This window comes from Nelumbo lutea, chromosome 5, assembly GCF_056320005.1.
Source record: "Nelumbo lutea isolate HS-2025 chromosome 5, American lotus-T2T, whole genome shotgun sequence".
Classification (NCBI taxonomy): domain Eukaryota; kingdom Viridiplantae; phylum Streptophyta; class Magnoliopsida; order Proteales; family Nelumbonaceae; genus Nelumbo; species Nelumbo lutea.
In genome coordinates, this window is record NC_142688.1 from 12,981,196 (window position 1) to 12,995,980 (window position 14,785).

A 14,785-nucleotide genomic window follows, 5' to 3' on the forward strand; every position below is an offset into this window, starting at 1 on the left:
CTGTCCCGGATTTCCCCTACTACACCCATCAAAGTTTAATTTCAGGAATCCACCAGGTGGAGGGGTCCAAGCCACACTCATTACTGATTTGGTCTGTGTGGAAATTGCAATTTCTCCCCACTTCCTCAACATGTCATCCACAGTGTAATCTGTGAAAAGCTCCAAAGATTTCAGCCACTGTACCGCCTTAATATGTATGATAGCCCTCAGATCTGCTACTCCTCTCTGAGCTTCTGAGAAAATCCTGGAGTTTCTTTCTTCCCAAAGAGTCCAACATACTACAACCCTTAGTCCTCTCCACATTGTCCTTCCCCTTTGCATCCCTTTTTCTGCATTAAAATGATATTTGAGGGGAAGCATCAAGATAATGGGAGGATTTTACCTTGTGTCTGCCCATCAATTGGTTTTTGCTCCTGCTTTCTGGTTTATATTGGACTTGTTTTCTGATGATAGGCTTCATTTTGTTGGATTTGATAGCTGTAGCACATTGTGGTTTTAGCTTCTCTCTAACCTGATTGCTTTCTCTTTCACTTGTACACTTGAAGGGCTTTAGGGAAGTGCCAAAAAGGAGGCATCATCAGGGCTCAGGCTAGAAAGAGAGTTAGAACAACCCACACGTGACAAGACTTTGGGAAACAGTTGACCATGACACCAGGATGGAAAAAAGAAACGCTTATATCATTCTAACCTAGGATCACTCACATCTGAACTGAGAGTATGTAAATGCCTCTGAGGGCATCAAAAAGGTTGGATAGCATTAATCTACATTCCATCAAAACAACTGATCTAAGTGAGATTCAGTATCTTGGACCAAACATGTTGCTGACCATAACTAGGACATCTTCAAATCAAAATTGAAAAACACCAAAAAAGGGAAAAGACAGAACAAACATGAAAAGAAGAAATCAATATACAAAAAATGAAAGAAAGCAAAAGACGGAAAACGAGCCTAGAATACAAATAAGGCCAGATCAAATCTACTAATAACAAGAAGCAAGTAAAAAAATAAAGCCACTAACAGTCAGAAAACAATCAGCACAACCACCATGTCAAAATCATCATTTCCTTCTGAAGAATAAAAACAGAAGAGGCTGACTATATTTGGCAGGAAGAAGAAGCTAACCAGCAGGCTCAAAAAAATTTGCTTGCATAGGAGGCCTATTTGGATTAACTATAACTCGTGTTTTCCACACTTGAAGAACTCCATCCTTGGAAAGAGTGACAAGCAACTGGAGCATAGGAAGCCATGCAACTGAAGTGATTGGCTGGGAGCCCACCTGTGTACTGAATATACAGTAAAAATGTCAACTATAAGAACACAAACAGAGAAAAGCGTAACAAAGCAAAGGAAACACATAAAATGATTAAAGAAGGGATTAGAAGATTGTCCCTTGGCCATAATGTAAATTTCAGAAGATTAAGAACTAGGAAAAGAGTACACATACGCTCTGAACCCTTTAAGAAACCAAAACCAATAATTCCTCAAAACAGGATTACTTCATACACTCACCTAGACCATCATAATGTCCATATTTATACCCCATATTCATCACATATAATAAGCATACAGTTACACAAAATACCACAAATTCCAAGGGCACATGATATATGGAAGCCTCAAGGTTGATCAAATCTCCGTTTTTACATAAATGGTATTTGTATTAAAAGGGAGGGAGAGGTTCCTACAGAGACCATTTCTCAGACAACAATCCAGCTCCAGACAAAATCCACTACTAAAGCATCTCAAGCATTTCCCAATATAATTAAAAGTTCAAAATCAACAGCATTTAAAATTTCTGTGGAGAAACAGTTCAATAAATTAGTGTGGTCCCTGCATTGGGCCTTGTTGTTAGTTTTTCTGGGCCTTTTTTAGCTGCTGTTATTGTCTGTTAAGTAGTGATTTGGGTGGCAGTGGCATTGATGTCATTGTAGTTCTTTTATGATAGAAACATATAAATAAGAAATCTGGGTGGCAGAAACAGATTAGATCTGCTCCCTTTCTCTTCTCACATCTTGGTATCAGAGCAAGGTTTAGGGCCTGCTAGGGTTCCCATGTAGGCTTGTTCCAGCAGGCTACATGAGGATATACTAGGGATGGATATTTCAGTCTGTTTTGCCTGATTCTTGGAGGCTTGTTGGAGAATTTTTTGCTGCTCAAGATCTGCAATCTTGGAGATCACCAATAACCAGGAAGAGTCAGAGGTCTTTGGATCAGATTAAGGTTTAGGGGCTAAACCTCCAATTGGTACTGGCACTCGGTGGTTTCTGAGTAGAAATAGTTCTTTTCTGAGATTGACAGCTTTTAGGAAATGATTGGGCTCTTCTGGAAGGAGCAGCTGAGTCTTTTTTTTCTTTCTAGGTTTTCTACTGAGAACAGGTCAGTTCTAGGGCTTTTGCTTATCCCAATTACTTCTACTGTTTTTAGTGTTTCTACTGGACTATTAAGGGAATATTTCAGACCTGTAGTTTGTACTGGATTGCCGCACAAGCTCTGTTTCAGTCACCTTCTTAAGTATCTGTGAGATCTTCGTGGAGTGATTAGTATGGCGACAGTTGGCAAGGAACCAAAATCCTTTGGAGAAGGATCAATGAGCATGTCAGATAACACCTTTCAAATTACTACTGTAAATTTGAAGGCACAAATTACCTGGAATGGGCCCAATCGGCTATGATGGCTGTTGGGGGAAGGGGGAAGCTTGGATATGTAACTGGAGACAGTAATCAACCAGCAAAGGAAGACCCAACTTATATTAAATGGGTTTAGGAAAACTATCTAGTTATGACTTTGTTGTGCAAGTCTATGCAGCCACACATTAGTAAAAATTACTTATGGGTGAAGATTGCTAAGGAAATCTAGGAGAATATGAAGGAAGCATACTCACAACCCTTGAATGTTGCTAGGGCATATGAGCTGAAAAGTGAAGTGAATAACCTTAAACAAGGGGAGAAATCTGTGTCGGTTTACTTATCTACCTTGAAATCTCTGAGGCATGAGATTGATCACTTGGAGACCATTAAATGGGAAAGCCAAAAGGATGCAACAACATATAGGAAGTTGGTTGAAACAAACAGGGTGTTTGAATTTCTTGCTAGACTGAATTCAGATTATGATATTCTAAGGCAACAATTACTCACTAGGGACAGTGCCACTTTGTCTCAGGCCTATTCACTAATATACAATGAAGAGAGTAGAAGGAAAGTCATGTAAGAGATCCCACCCATGGAATAAGACTTGGCAGCAGTGAAATCAAAGCCTGTTGGTGATAAGGAGAGGGTAATGAAAGGGAAGCCGGAAGACAAGAGGGAGATGATGTGCGATTTTTGTAGGAAGCCAAAGCACACTAAAGACACTTGTTGGAAGTTGTATCCTCGTCTTATTCCAGCAAGATTCAAGAATAAGAAGGGGAATGCCAATGAAGCAGTTACTACCGATTGTGCATCTTCCTCTACTACAAAATCCACATCCTTAGATGCATTAGCTCTAGTCAGAGCTGCCTTAACTCAATTAGAGTGTGAAGTTGGAGACTTCTTTGACGATGTCACTTATTACCCCAGTATTTCATCTCGGGGAGAGAGGTGAGCAGGGTGTTTTTGCTCAGGAAGTTCCATAGCCTTTTCCTGTCAATGAAGGGGAGTGTAGTGAGGGGGGTTGTCAAAAGTGTAGGGAGTTGAGAGTATTTCACAAATGATGGTGGAGGCAGGTTGGTTCCGGTAATGAGTAGTCCAGGCCACTTATAGTCTCCTCTACAGCACCAGATTCAGGTATTTCACCCTCTATACCCACAGCAACTGCAGATGATATGCCTACCACCGCCATTGAATTTCAGCCTCCCATAGATGATCTTGACCTTCCTATTGCAATACACAAAGGAAAGTCTTGTTGCACCTCGTCTGCTACCCATTCCATCTCTCAGTTTCTTTCTTATGACTATCTCTCACCATCATATAAATCCTTTTTGGTGTCCATTGTTGTTGTACCCATTCCCAAAACTGTACAGGAAGACCTAATATTAATTGAGTGGCAGGAAGCAATGAAAGTTGAGATGGATGCACTGATCAAAAATGATACTTGGGAGCTAGTAGATCAACCAAGAGGGAAGAAATCGATTGGACGCAGGTGGATATTTACAATGAAGTACAATGTAGATAGCTCAAATTAAAAGATACAAAGTCCGAATGGTTGCTAAGGGATACACACAGACTTATGGATTATGTAGAAGCCTTTGCACTAGTTTCCAAAATGAATACAATCAAAGTGTTGTTGTCTCTTGCTGCAAACTTTTCATGGTCGTTGTTCTAGATGGATGTTAAAAATGCTTTCCTAAATGGTAATCTACAAGAAGAAGTATATATAGAGTTGCCCCTAGGCTTCTATAATGAAGATAGTGGAAAGGTTTGCCAATTGAAGGCCTTGTATGGTTTGAAACAGTCTCCAAGGGCATGGTTTTATAGGTTTAGACATACCTTGGAGAAATTTGGCTACGTACAAGCCCAATCTGATCACACTCTCTTTTTCAAGAGAACAGGTTCAGATTTAACTCTCCTATGTTGATGATATTGTGTTGACAAATTTGGCTACGTAAGGAGTTTAAGGTAAATGATATGGGGATTTGAGATATTTTCTAGGAATTGAAGTGGCCAAAGCTAAGCATGGACAAATTTGTAGGGAAGAACATTGCCTAGAGTTACCTCAGATCATTGGCCGGTTTGATTGTTTCAGAAGAGATTTGGTGGAGGCTCATCCCCCTTTAGGTTGAAAAAATGTGGCTTACCCATCTAGAGTTCAAAGCCAAAGTTAAGGAGTGGTGGGATATTCCAATTCAGCCACCTATTTGGGATGGCCAAAAGTTCTTAAAAAATTGCAGCTGCTCAAGGAAAGAATAAAAGAGTGGAACAAATTGACCTTCGGGAGACTATAGGAAAAGAAAGCTAGTTTGTTTTCTCAAATTGAGGGGAATGATAAAAAGGAGATTGAGGGACCCCTATCAGATAGTGACAGAGATTTGCGGTGGTCTATGAAGAAGGAACTAGACGTTACTCTTCTCAGAGGGGAAATTTGTTGGAAACAGAAGTCCAGGGAGAAATGGATCATAGAAGGTGATGATAATACAAGATTTTTTCATGCCATTAAAATGGCAGGAGGAAAAGCCTAATTGCTTCCTTAAGCTTGGGGGAGACTAAGATTACTGATCACACTGAGATAGTCGGGACCTTTGCAAATCATGTTAGGTCAATCTTTCGTAGACCACTTAATGAGAGTTGGTCAATTGAAGGTCTTGATTGGGAGATTCTAAGGAATGGTCAAGTAGAGATCCTAGAGAAAACGTTTGAAGAGGAAGAAATCAAGGAAGCAATTTTTTCAATGGACAGATCTAAAGCTCCAAGGCTCGATGGCTTTACAATGGCTTTCTACCAAGATTGTTGGGAGATAATCAAAGATGATTTTATCAAAGTCTTCAAGGAATTCCATAGGAGGGGCAACATTAGCCTGGGAATGAACTCAACTTTTATGGCTTTGATTCCCAAGAAAGTTGGTGTTGCCCATCCCAAGTATTTTCGTCCAATCAACCTGGTCATAAGCATATATAAGATAATTGCTAAGGTTTTGTCCCTTAGAGTCAAGAAGGTTCTTCCCTCACTCATTTTCAGTTTCAAGGGGCTCTTGTTCAAGATAGGCAAATCGTAGATCAGATCCTAATTGCCAATGAGTGTGTTAAAGCCCATAAAAGAATAAGGAAGAAAGGAGTGGCAGTGAAATTAGATGTGGAAAAAGCTTATGATCTCGAGGACTGGGAGTCTTTAATCAAGATCATGAGAAGTGGTGGGTTTGGAGAGCGTTGGTGCAAATGGATCAAAAGGTGTTTGCAGTCTACTCATTATTCAATTCTTGTCAATGGGTCAGTAGTGGATTTCTTTAAAGGATGTAGAGGCCTCAGACAAGGTGATCCATTGTCTCCCTTCCTTTTCACCCTGGTAGTCGAGGTGATTAGCAAGTTGATCATAAGAGCTAATAACATGCAGCTCTTTAAGGGCTGATCAATTGGAAGGGGTAGGATTCAGGTAACTCACCTACAATTTGCAGATGATATTCTAGCCTTCTGTGAGGGGGACAACAGAACTGGAGTTGTAAACTTGGAGCTGGTAGTGAATCTCTTTGAGAGGGTCTCCAATCTGAGGATTAATTGGAATAAAACTGTTTTAGTTGCAGTTAATGTCCATGAAGATTTGTTGGGGGAGATGGAAAGTTTTTTAGGCTGTAAGAAAGGCAATTGACCAATCAAGTACTTAGGGCTCCCTCTTGGTGACAATCCCCAAATCTTAGTTTTTGGAACCCATTGGTGGAAAGATTTGAAAAGAAGCTTGCTAGCTGGAAGAGAAATTATATATCGTTAGCAGAGAGGATAACTCTGATCAAGTCTACCTTAGCGAACCTTCCTATCTATTTTATGTTGGTTTTAGGATACCACGGGTTATTGTAAGAAAGTTGGAAAAGATCATGAGGGATTTTTTGTGGGAACCCGGGGAAGGAAAGAAAGATCACTTAATTAGGTGGGAAAAGGAGTCAAAGTCAGAGGCAGAGGGTTGGGGGTTGGGGGTTGGGAATATTAGATTAGAAAATTGGGTCTTATTGATCAAATGGCTCTAGAGGCTTCTGAGGGAGAGTGATAGACTTTGGCACAAAGTGATAGCAAGCATTCATGGGCTGTCAAACAACGGACAGGATGCTGATTGTCTTCATAGAGCTTCCTTGGCTTCTCCATGGAAAGCCATCCATAATTATCTTCTTGCCTTCCTCAATCACATCAGGTATGACTTGGTCTCGGGTCAAAAGATTAGGTTTTGGGAGGATGTCTGGGTTGGGGAAACCCCTTTATTGGAAGTCTTCTCTTTATGATATTTCCATCTTAAAGGCAAGCCGGTGGCTGACTTCTTTTGTTCCCCTCCATCTCCTTCTGATCTAATCTGGAACTTGGGTTTTTTTAGAAATCTAAGAGAGTCTGAAGTTCCCCTTGCTTTTGGTCTACTCTCCTTGTTGAACTTCGTGGTTCTTGGGGATGGAGTGTGGACAGTAGGGTTTAGAACCTTAACTCGACCGGGGGATTCACTTGCAAATCCTTTTTCAACTCCCTTGTTGCTTCTTCTCCCTCCCCTTCCCCATCTTTCCCTGTGAAGGAAATTTGGTGTCCTCCCATTCCCCCTAGAGTGAGTGCCTTCTGTTGGGAGGTGGTTTCATGGTTGTATTAATACTTATAATAGGCTTCAAAGAAAAAGGCCAAACTGGAGCTTGTCCCCCAACTGGTGCAGCTTGTGCAAGGTTAATGGTGAGACTGTTTTTCACCCTTTAATCTCCTGTCCTTTTGTTGGCTTTATATGGGAGTGGTTTGCCTCACTTTTTCGTTGTAGGTGGCTTTCTCCTGTTAGCTTGGAAAGGTTGTTTTCCCCCTCTGTTTGCAGGTGCACTACTAAAAGAGGTAGATTGATGTGGAAATGTACAAGGGCAGCAATTGTATGGACAGTCTAGGAGGAAAGAAACTCTAGAATTTTCGAGGGAAAAGGAAAGAACTAGGAAGCACTAATTGAATACCATAACCCTTCAAGTGACTCATTGGGTTTAAGACCTTGAGCTTGTTCTCAGATTTTCAGATTGATGACTTTTTCAAAGCTTGGGGGCTTATTCATCTTCTAGAAGACAAGTAGTATCAGTGATCAGGTCTCCAACCCGTGGTTGGTTCGAATTGAACTTTGATGGGAGCAATGTGGGCAATCCAGTCCTTGTAGGCATTGGAGGAGCTATCAGGGATGATGAAAGCAATACTTGTGCCCTATTCTCGGGTCCAGCTAGGTATAGTGATGTGGCTTCTACAGAATTCTTAGTTGTTGCTTTTGGGCTTGAGAAGGCTAAGGAGCCTAAACAATCAATGTTTTGGGCATATATGTAATTTTGGGAGGTTTGGACATCTGGTGTCCTCTTTGTTTCCTTCACAACTTCTAGTTGTACTATTTTTCTAATTCTAATGAAATTGATTTCCTGAGTTATTGATCAAAAAAAAAAAAAGCATGGTATCTTCATATCCCAAAGGAAATATGCCCTTGATCTCTAGAAGAAACTAGAAAATTGGGAGTTAAACTAGCAGACACACCAATTGAGCCAAACCATAAGATAAATATAGAAGGAGGTGAACCACTTGAAGATAAAGCCATGTACCAATGCCTCAACAGCTGGTTAGAAAGCTTCTCTACCTACGCACCCACATACTTGTTATGTTGTTAGTGTTGTCAATCAATATATGCAATCTTGTTTCTTGGAGAAGTAAAGAGGTGTCCAGGAAGAGGTATACTCTTCAAGAATAATGGTCATATGAAGATAGAAGTGTACACTTATGCAAATTGGGTTGGATGTGTGGATGATAGGAGATCTACCTCAGGGTACTGTGTCTTGTTGGGGGCAATCTTATTTCTTGGAGAAGTAAGAAACAAAATGTTGTTGCCCACTCCAGTGCTGAAGCAGAGTACAGATCTATGGCTAATAGGGTGGCTGAAGTGTTATGACTAAGATCACTACTTGAGGAGTTAGAGGTTGAATATAAAAGGCCACTAATGTTGTATTGTAATAACCAGGCCACTATTAATATTGCTCATAATGCAATACAGCATGATAGAACCAAATATATTGAGGTGGATCGACGCTTTATTAGAGAAAGAGTTGCACCCCAAGAAATTTGCCTTCCTTATGTTGCTTTCAATATGCAACTTGCTAATCTCTTCACCAAAGCAATTACAAGACAGATTTATGCAAGTTGAGAATGACCAATATCCATTCCCAACTTGAGGGAGAGTGTGGAGCAATAATTCAGCTGCTGTTATATTAGTTACTATTTTTTGTATTTACTTGTTATTAGTCTTTCTAGGCCTTTTTCAGCTGCTGTTATTGTTTGTTAAGTAGTGGTTTGAGCAGCAGGGGCGTAGATATCAGTGTAGCTCTTTTATGATAGATACATATAAAATAATAAATCTGGGCAGCAGTAACAGATTAAATTGGCTCCCTTTTTCTTCTCATTCTTCTTCTCTTATCTTCCCTTCCTCTCTTCTTTCTTCTGGTTTTCTCTTTATTTTTTCTTGGTTTTCTTGCTGAAACTGCACCAGAATACTGGCTGACCGTGAACAGCACCAGCCATCTAACCCAAACACACAATCTTAAGATCCTGGTCACGACACATCTTGTTGGACTTGAGGAATCAGAAGTAGACAAAAGGTACATTATCTCAAAGTAATATCTCCTTGTTCTAGACTTCTAGGGCCATACAGCCTCTAGATGACACTATGGTTCCCAATGGTCAACGTAAGTCACATGTTCAGAAGTTTGTTTTAACCATTTGTTGGACCAATCTAGGGCATTCCATATGCCAACTCAGCATGACTAGACAGCACTAACAATTTTCATACCATTTTTGAAGCTTTGCTCTGAATGAACTTTTGTTTGACATATGACAGTTTTTTCCCTAGAAGCTTCCACATTCCCTCTAGACCAAAACTGATGACGCATCCACAGAGTACAGACACGCACAGACAAGCAGAGCCAGTGGAGCCAATGGGGATATGGCCCTTCATAGAACTTTGAAGCACCTTTGTAAAAGTTGGGGGTAGTAGTGGGGATATGGCTCCCAAAATGTTTGCAAGGGTTATACAGTGGCACCTCAAAAGAAGCCACGGCACCACCTTTGCACACACAAGAGTACTATATCTAACAAGCAAAGAATGATAACAAGGACAACCAAAGATAATTTTTTTTCTTTACTCATATCAGCCACAAAAAGAAGTCTAAAATACAGTCATTTAAGCTAATCATAGGCGACTCACATTCCAATCATGCTTGGTCTCTCAGTCGATACATCCCATGCCAGAAGTGTACCCCGCCTATCACCAACAAATATCCACTCCAAGGTTGGATGAAAAGCAAAAGCACCAGCACCAATAAGCTTAATTGTATTATCAACTGCATTAAAGGAAATAAAAATGAATATCTTGTATTAGAAAAAACTACATAAAACTGGCCAATCTTTAAACAATAACAAAATAATGGTCTATTCAGAATCAGTAGGAAAAGGAGACTTCATTCAATCCAATCTTCTATCACTTCTCTTTTTATATTAAGAGTCACATTTGTTAATTATGATATAAAAAAGCACTGTACAAGTAAGATAGGCCAATGCTCTCCTATCATTGGCCAGCACCTGCTCCCCACCCTTCCTTTCCTTTATCATTCCCCAATATAGTTGCTCCTTACCCGTCCTTGTCTTGCAAGTGTATCAGCCAAACCATTGGCTGATCATGGTTTCCACCTGTATGTAATTCCCAGCAACATTTGAGCTTTTTGTTAAGCCACTCTAGTATAGATGTTGAAAGATGTTTTCAAGTGGTGATTGCATGGTTAGAGCATGAGAATAAGCACCACTTTAATATTATTTGTCAAAACATACGATTTTACATATTTAAACAGGATTCATGTAGACAACCCCATATGGTTGGAACAAGGCTTAGATGATGATGATGATCGTGATGACGATACCATTTTACATATTTAGAAGTGTCGGTGCTATATTGTCATATCTGCATCAAACCTAACTTTGTATTATGCTATCATATCTGCATTAGAAATACGAGGTTTTAAAATAAGTAGCACTAAAATGGAAATGCAATGTGATTCTGTTTTCTCAATCAATGAAAGCTTATTCTTTTTACTGATCAAAAAAAGAAAAGGAAATGCAATGTGAGTTTAATAGTAATAGGAGTGCAAACCAGGGTACACTTAGGATTGTAGACCAAGGTATAACTCAATAAAACCTCTTCCTTTACCTTGACTCAATAATTCATAACAAATGAGAGATTGAGGAGGATGTTGCCCATAAAATTAGAGCAAGATGTACAAAATGGAGGGGTACATCAGGAGTCTTATGTGATAGGCGAATACCACTTTGGCTACAAGGAAAATTCTATAATACAGTTGTGTAAGGCCAGCTATGTAGTGTTGGGCAATTAAGAAAAAGCATGTCCAAAAAATGAGTGTGGAAAATTGATCCAAAAAAAAGAGTGGCAGAAACATGCATGTGCAAATGCTTAGATAGATGAGTGGTAAGGAAGAATGAGGTTAGAAATGAAATCATATGAAGTAGGGATGTATGTGAGCCAAGGTACTTATGAGCTAGTCAAGCTCAACTCACTAAACACTCAAACATGACTTGAAGAAAATCAAGTTCAAGTTGAGTCTTAGCTTCGCAATACCTACCTCGAGTGGCTTACAAGCCTAATCAAGCTTATAATAAAATATTGACTTTTAATATTTTTTTTTATTAATGATCTTTAATATATTTTCATTTATAATATAAATAAATATTAATCTTTTATATTAATATATTTATAATGCAAATAAACAAATTTATAATCGAGTTTCATAATATATTTCATTTCAAATATTATTAATTTATTTTATTCATAATCAACTCAAGTGGAGTTCGAGTAGGGAAACTTGAAACTCAGTCAAGCTCAAGTCAAGTTTCAAGCTGAGTTTTTGAGTCAAGCTCAAGTAGCCCAATACTCAACTCAACTCAACTCGATTATAGCACTAATATGAAGGAACCTAGGAGTATCTCCAATAGGTGATAATATGAGATAAGTAGATTGAGAGGGTTTGGCCACGTGCATAGAAGATCATCTGCAGCATCTGCTAGAAAGAGTGATTTGTTACAAGTTGAAGGGGCTATAATAGATAGGAGCAAACCAAAAAGGACTTGGATGGAAGCAATAAGAAATGATTTTAGTGCCCACAATTTAACAATGGATATGGTACTAAACAGAACAGACTGGTGAAACAGGATTCGTGTAGCCGACCCCATATAGATTGGACAAGGCTTTGATGATGATGTGTGCTTTACTGTCATATCAATTATATTCTGTGTCCAATTCGGGTATACAGACATGTGGCATCATAGGAGGAATCATAGGAAGGAGCTAAAAAGGGCATTACCCAATGTTTGTCCCAGCTATCCAGGATTTCAGGAGGAGTGGACTGGATATGGACCTAACCTCCTGCATTTTTGCACAAAGTGGTCACTCAGACTAGATCACAAATTTTCATGCTTGCCCACCAACTCAGCCCAATATTTTATCATTTCATCAAGCAATGGCCCCTAGTGGAAGGATCTAATCAGGTCAAGTTCTATTGAAGGTCTGCCCTTCCTGGGTATGCTGCAGGATCTGGTACAAAATTTGGGTGGTGAGATTTTTATTTCCTCCTTTCCTCCATTGGAGGTGTGTAGGGATGTTGGTGTAACAGTGTCAAGGATGAATTTTTAAGAACCTTTGACTTTGAGTGAATCTCACAAGTAGATGTTTAGCATGGCAATGCATGAAAACAGCCTAATAACGACTGCCATCAGATTCACACGGATCAAGTAGTTTGGACCCCAAAACTGAGAAGAAACCTGCAGGACTGGAAGATTCAAGAACCGATATCGTTGCTGGAAACAGTTAACAGTTTTTTTTTATAGATAAACAGTTAACAGGTTTCATCTTCATCCAATTTCTGAAAATCAATTATGGTGGAATGCAGAACAGTCAGGGGAATTTTCTGTTCTTTAACAAATTAATAGAGCCAAGAGGCATGAAAGTAGCATGGTGCTGGTAGCAGCCAAGGAAATCCAGGTCCTTCAGAGATAGGAAGGGTGCTGAGAGATAAAGACAGCAATATCTTAGCTTTACTCTCAGGCTCCAAGGGTATAGAAGACTCTATTAGAGCTGAGCTTCTAGCGGCGGTACAAGGTATTCAGATTGCAGATCAGTTGGGAGTTCAGAATTTGCTTATTGAAGGAGACTCCAAGTTGTTGTGGGTTGGTTAAAAAATCCAGATTCAGTTATTTGGTGCTACAGGGACATTATGAGGAAAGTTAATTGGTTTTCAAGGAACATGACTGTTAATTCTCAATGGGTGGGTAGAACAGCTAATACCATAGCGGATGGGTTAGCTAAGCAAGGGGTATCAAGGGAACATTTATTCTGGGCAGCTCTGTAAACTTTCACTTCTGAGTCTGATGTAGTACATTGTTGTTGTTGAGGAGAGGTACCAGCCTGTGCCTCTCCTCGGGCAGTCTGTATTGTAACATCACATTGTTTCCTTTGAATAAAATATCACTCATTTATCAAAAAAAAAGAAAGAAAGTAGCATGGTGCTGGATATGGAAAACTAAGGTACCACCTAAAGTGGTGTTCTTTCCATGGACTGTGATTATGGATGGAATTCTTACCACTAACCACTTGCTGTCAAAAGGAATGGCGGTGGACAACCTATGCAATCTCTGAGGACAGGAAGAAGAATCAGTTTCACACGCACTGATTCACTGTAGTATCAGCTACAGTAGTTGGGTACATTTTCTACAGATTTTTGGCAAACATTGTGCACTACCAAAAGATATTAGTACACTCATTACACCATGAACCTCCAGTGACTTCAGTAGAAGGTGAGTCATTTTACGGAAGTTGATCCCTTATGCCATCTGTTGGGTGATATGGCAGGAATCAAATAGCAGAATCTGTAAAGGGAAAAAAATCCCCTAGAGAAGTGCTCATTGGTAATATGGAACAGTTGATAACTTTTTGGGCTAAATCCTATAAGGACTTTGTAGGGTTCGCTTATCAGAGCTTTTGTAATCATTGGCAGAAGTTCATTGGTGATGGAATTTGTGATATAATAGATATCCACTTTTACATAAATGATTATATACAGTGGCCACGTTTAAGTGATTATCCCTGCTGTTTTATAAAGCTTTTGATTCGAGGGATCCACTTCCTCCTATAATACAAATCATACACCTTTTCAAAAAAATATGATCCATTACCAATCAAAAATGACAATAAATTAATCTACAGAAATTTATTGGCCCCATCTTACGTTGTAGTGTATGAAGAACAGCATAAGTATGAATGTTGTAAGCTCGAATCAAACCCTCAGCATATGCTACATACTGAAACCGACAAAAAAAATCTTATTGAGCCTCCCTCAGGAAAACATAAAACATTTTAAACAATAGATGTCCTCATTCAATTCTCAGTGGATGAAAATAATGGGTTTTTACCAGGACAGGTAAGCGAGGATGACAAGCGAGATTGACAACAGGCTTTTTCAGATCTGTCTTTATTTTTGTTGGTACCCTTCCACCTTCAACAGTTCCAACAACTTCATGCAGTCCAACCAGTTCAAGATTTAGAAGCGACTGCTAGGGGTAATCAATCACAAAAAAATGGAAACTAATGAAATAACCAGATAAGAACCTGTTACACTCATCCGTTTGTGGAAACCAAAAAATACAACTGGTTGGAGAGGTGTCAATGCAAGATGGACCTCCGTGTCAGAAGAAATTTGTTCCATCCTCTTTTCAGGTGAATGTAACACACAAGTTTGCTCAGTGTCGAAGTCACAAGATCTGATTGTACAATCCTATAACATAAAGAGAATTTAGTAAGTAGTAACAGACAAAAACAAACAATCACAAGTTCAAATAATATATACATACTCAATTCAATTCTACATCTATAGCAGAGAATGTTGGGAAGTCAAGAAACAACAACATGTCCAGAAAATGAATGTGGCAGAAATACGAAGGCTAAGATGGATGAGTGGGAAAACTAGAAAGGATAGGGTTAGGAATGAAGTTATCCAATAGGAACCTAGGAGTAGCTCCAATAGGTGATCAAATCAGAGAAAGTAGACTAAAATGGTTTGGGTGCATGCATA

At 39.3% G+C, this 14,785-nt stretch overlaps 1 protein-coding gene across 2 annotated transcripts in view; it reads right to left on the reverse strand.

The window, feature by feature from the left end:
- The window catches only part of LOC148850422 (uncharacterized), an 83,645-nt gene that overhangs the window by 60,236 nt on the left and 8,624 nt on the right, over positions 1-14,785 (reverse strand). For both annotated transcript variants that reach the window (XM_088946177.1, XM_088946175.1), the window contains exons 3-7: positions 14,323-14,488; positions 14,127-14,227; positions 13,943-14,015; positions 9,859-9,994; positions 1,124-1,284 (exon numbers count right to left, since the gene is read on the reverse strand). In XM_088946177.1, the coding sequence (XP_088802303.1) occupies positions 1,124-1,284; positions 9,859-9,994; positions 13,943-14,015; positions 14,127-14,227; positions 14,323-14,488 (637 nt within the window). The remainder of the gene's footprint in view (positions 1-1,123; positions 1,285-9,858; positions 9,995-13,942; positions 14,016-14,126; positions 14,228-14,322; positions 14,489-14,785) is intronic.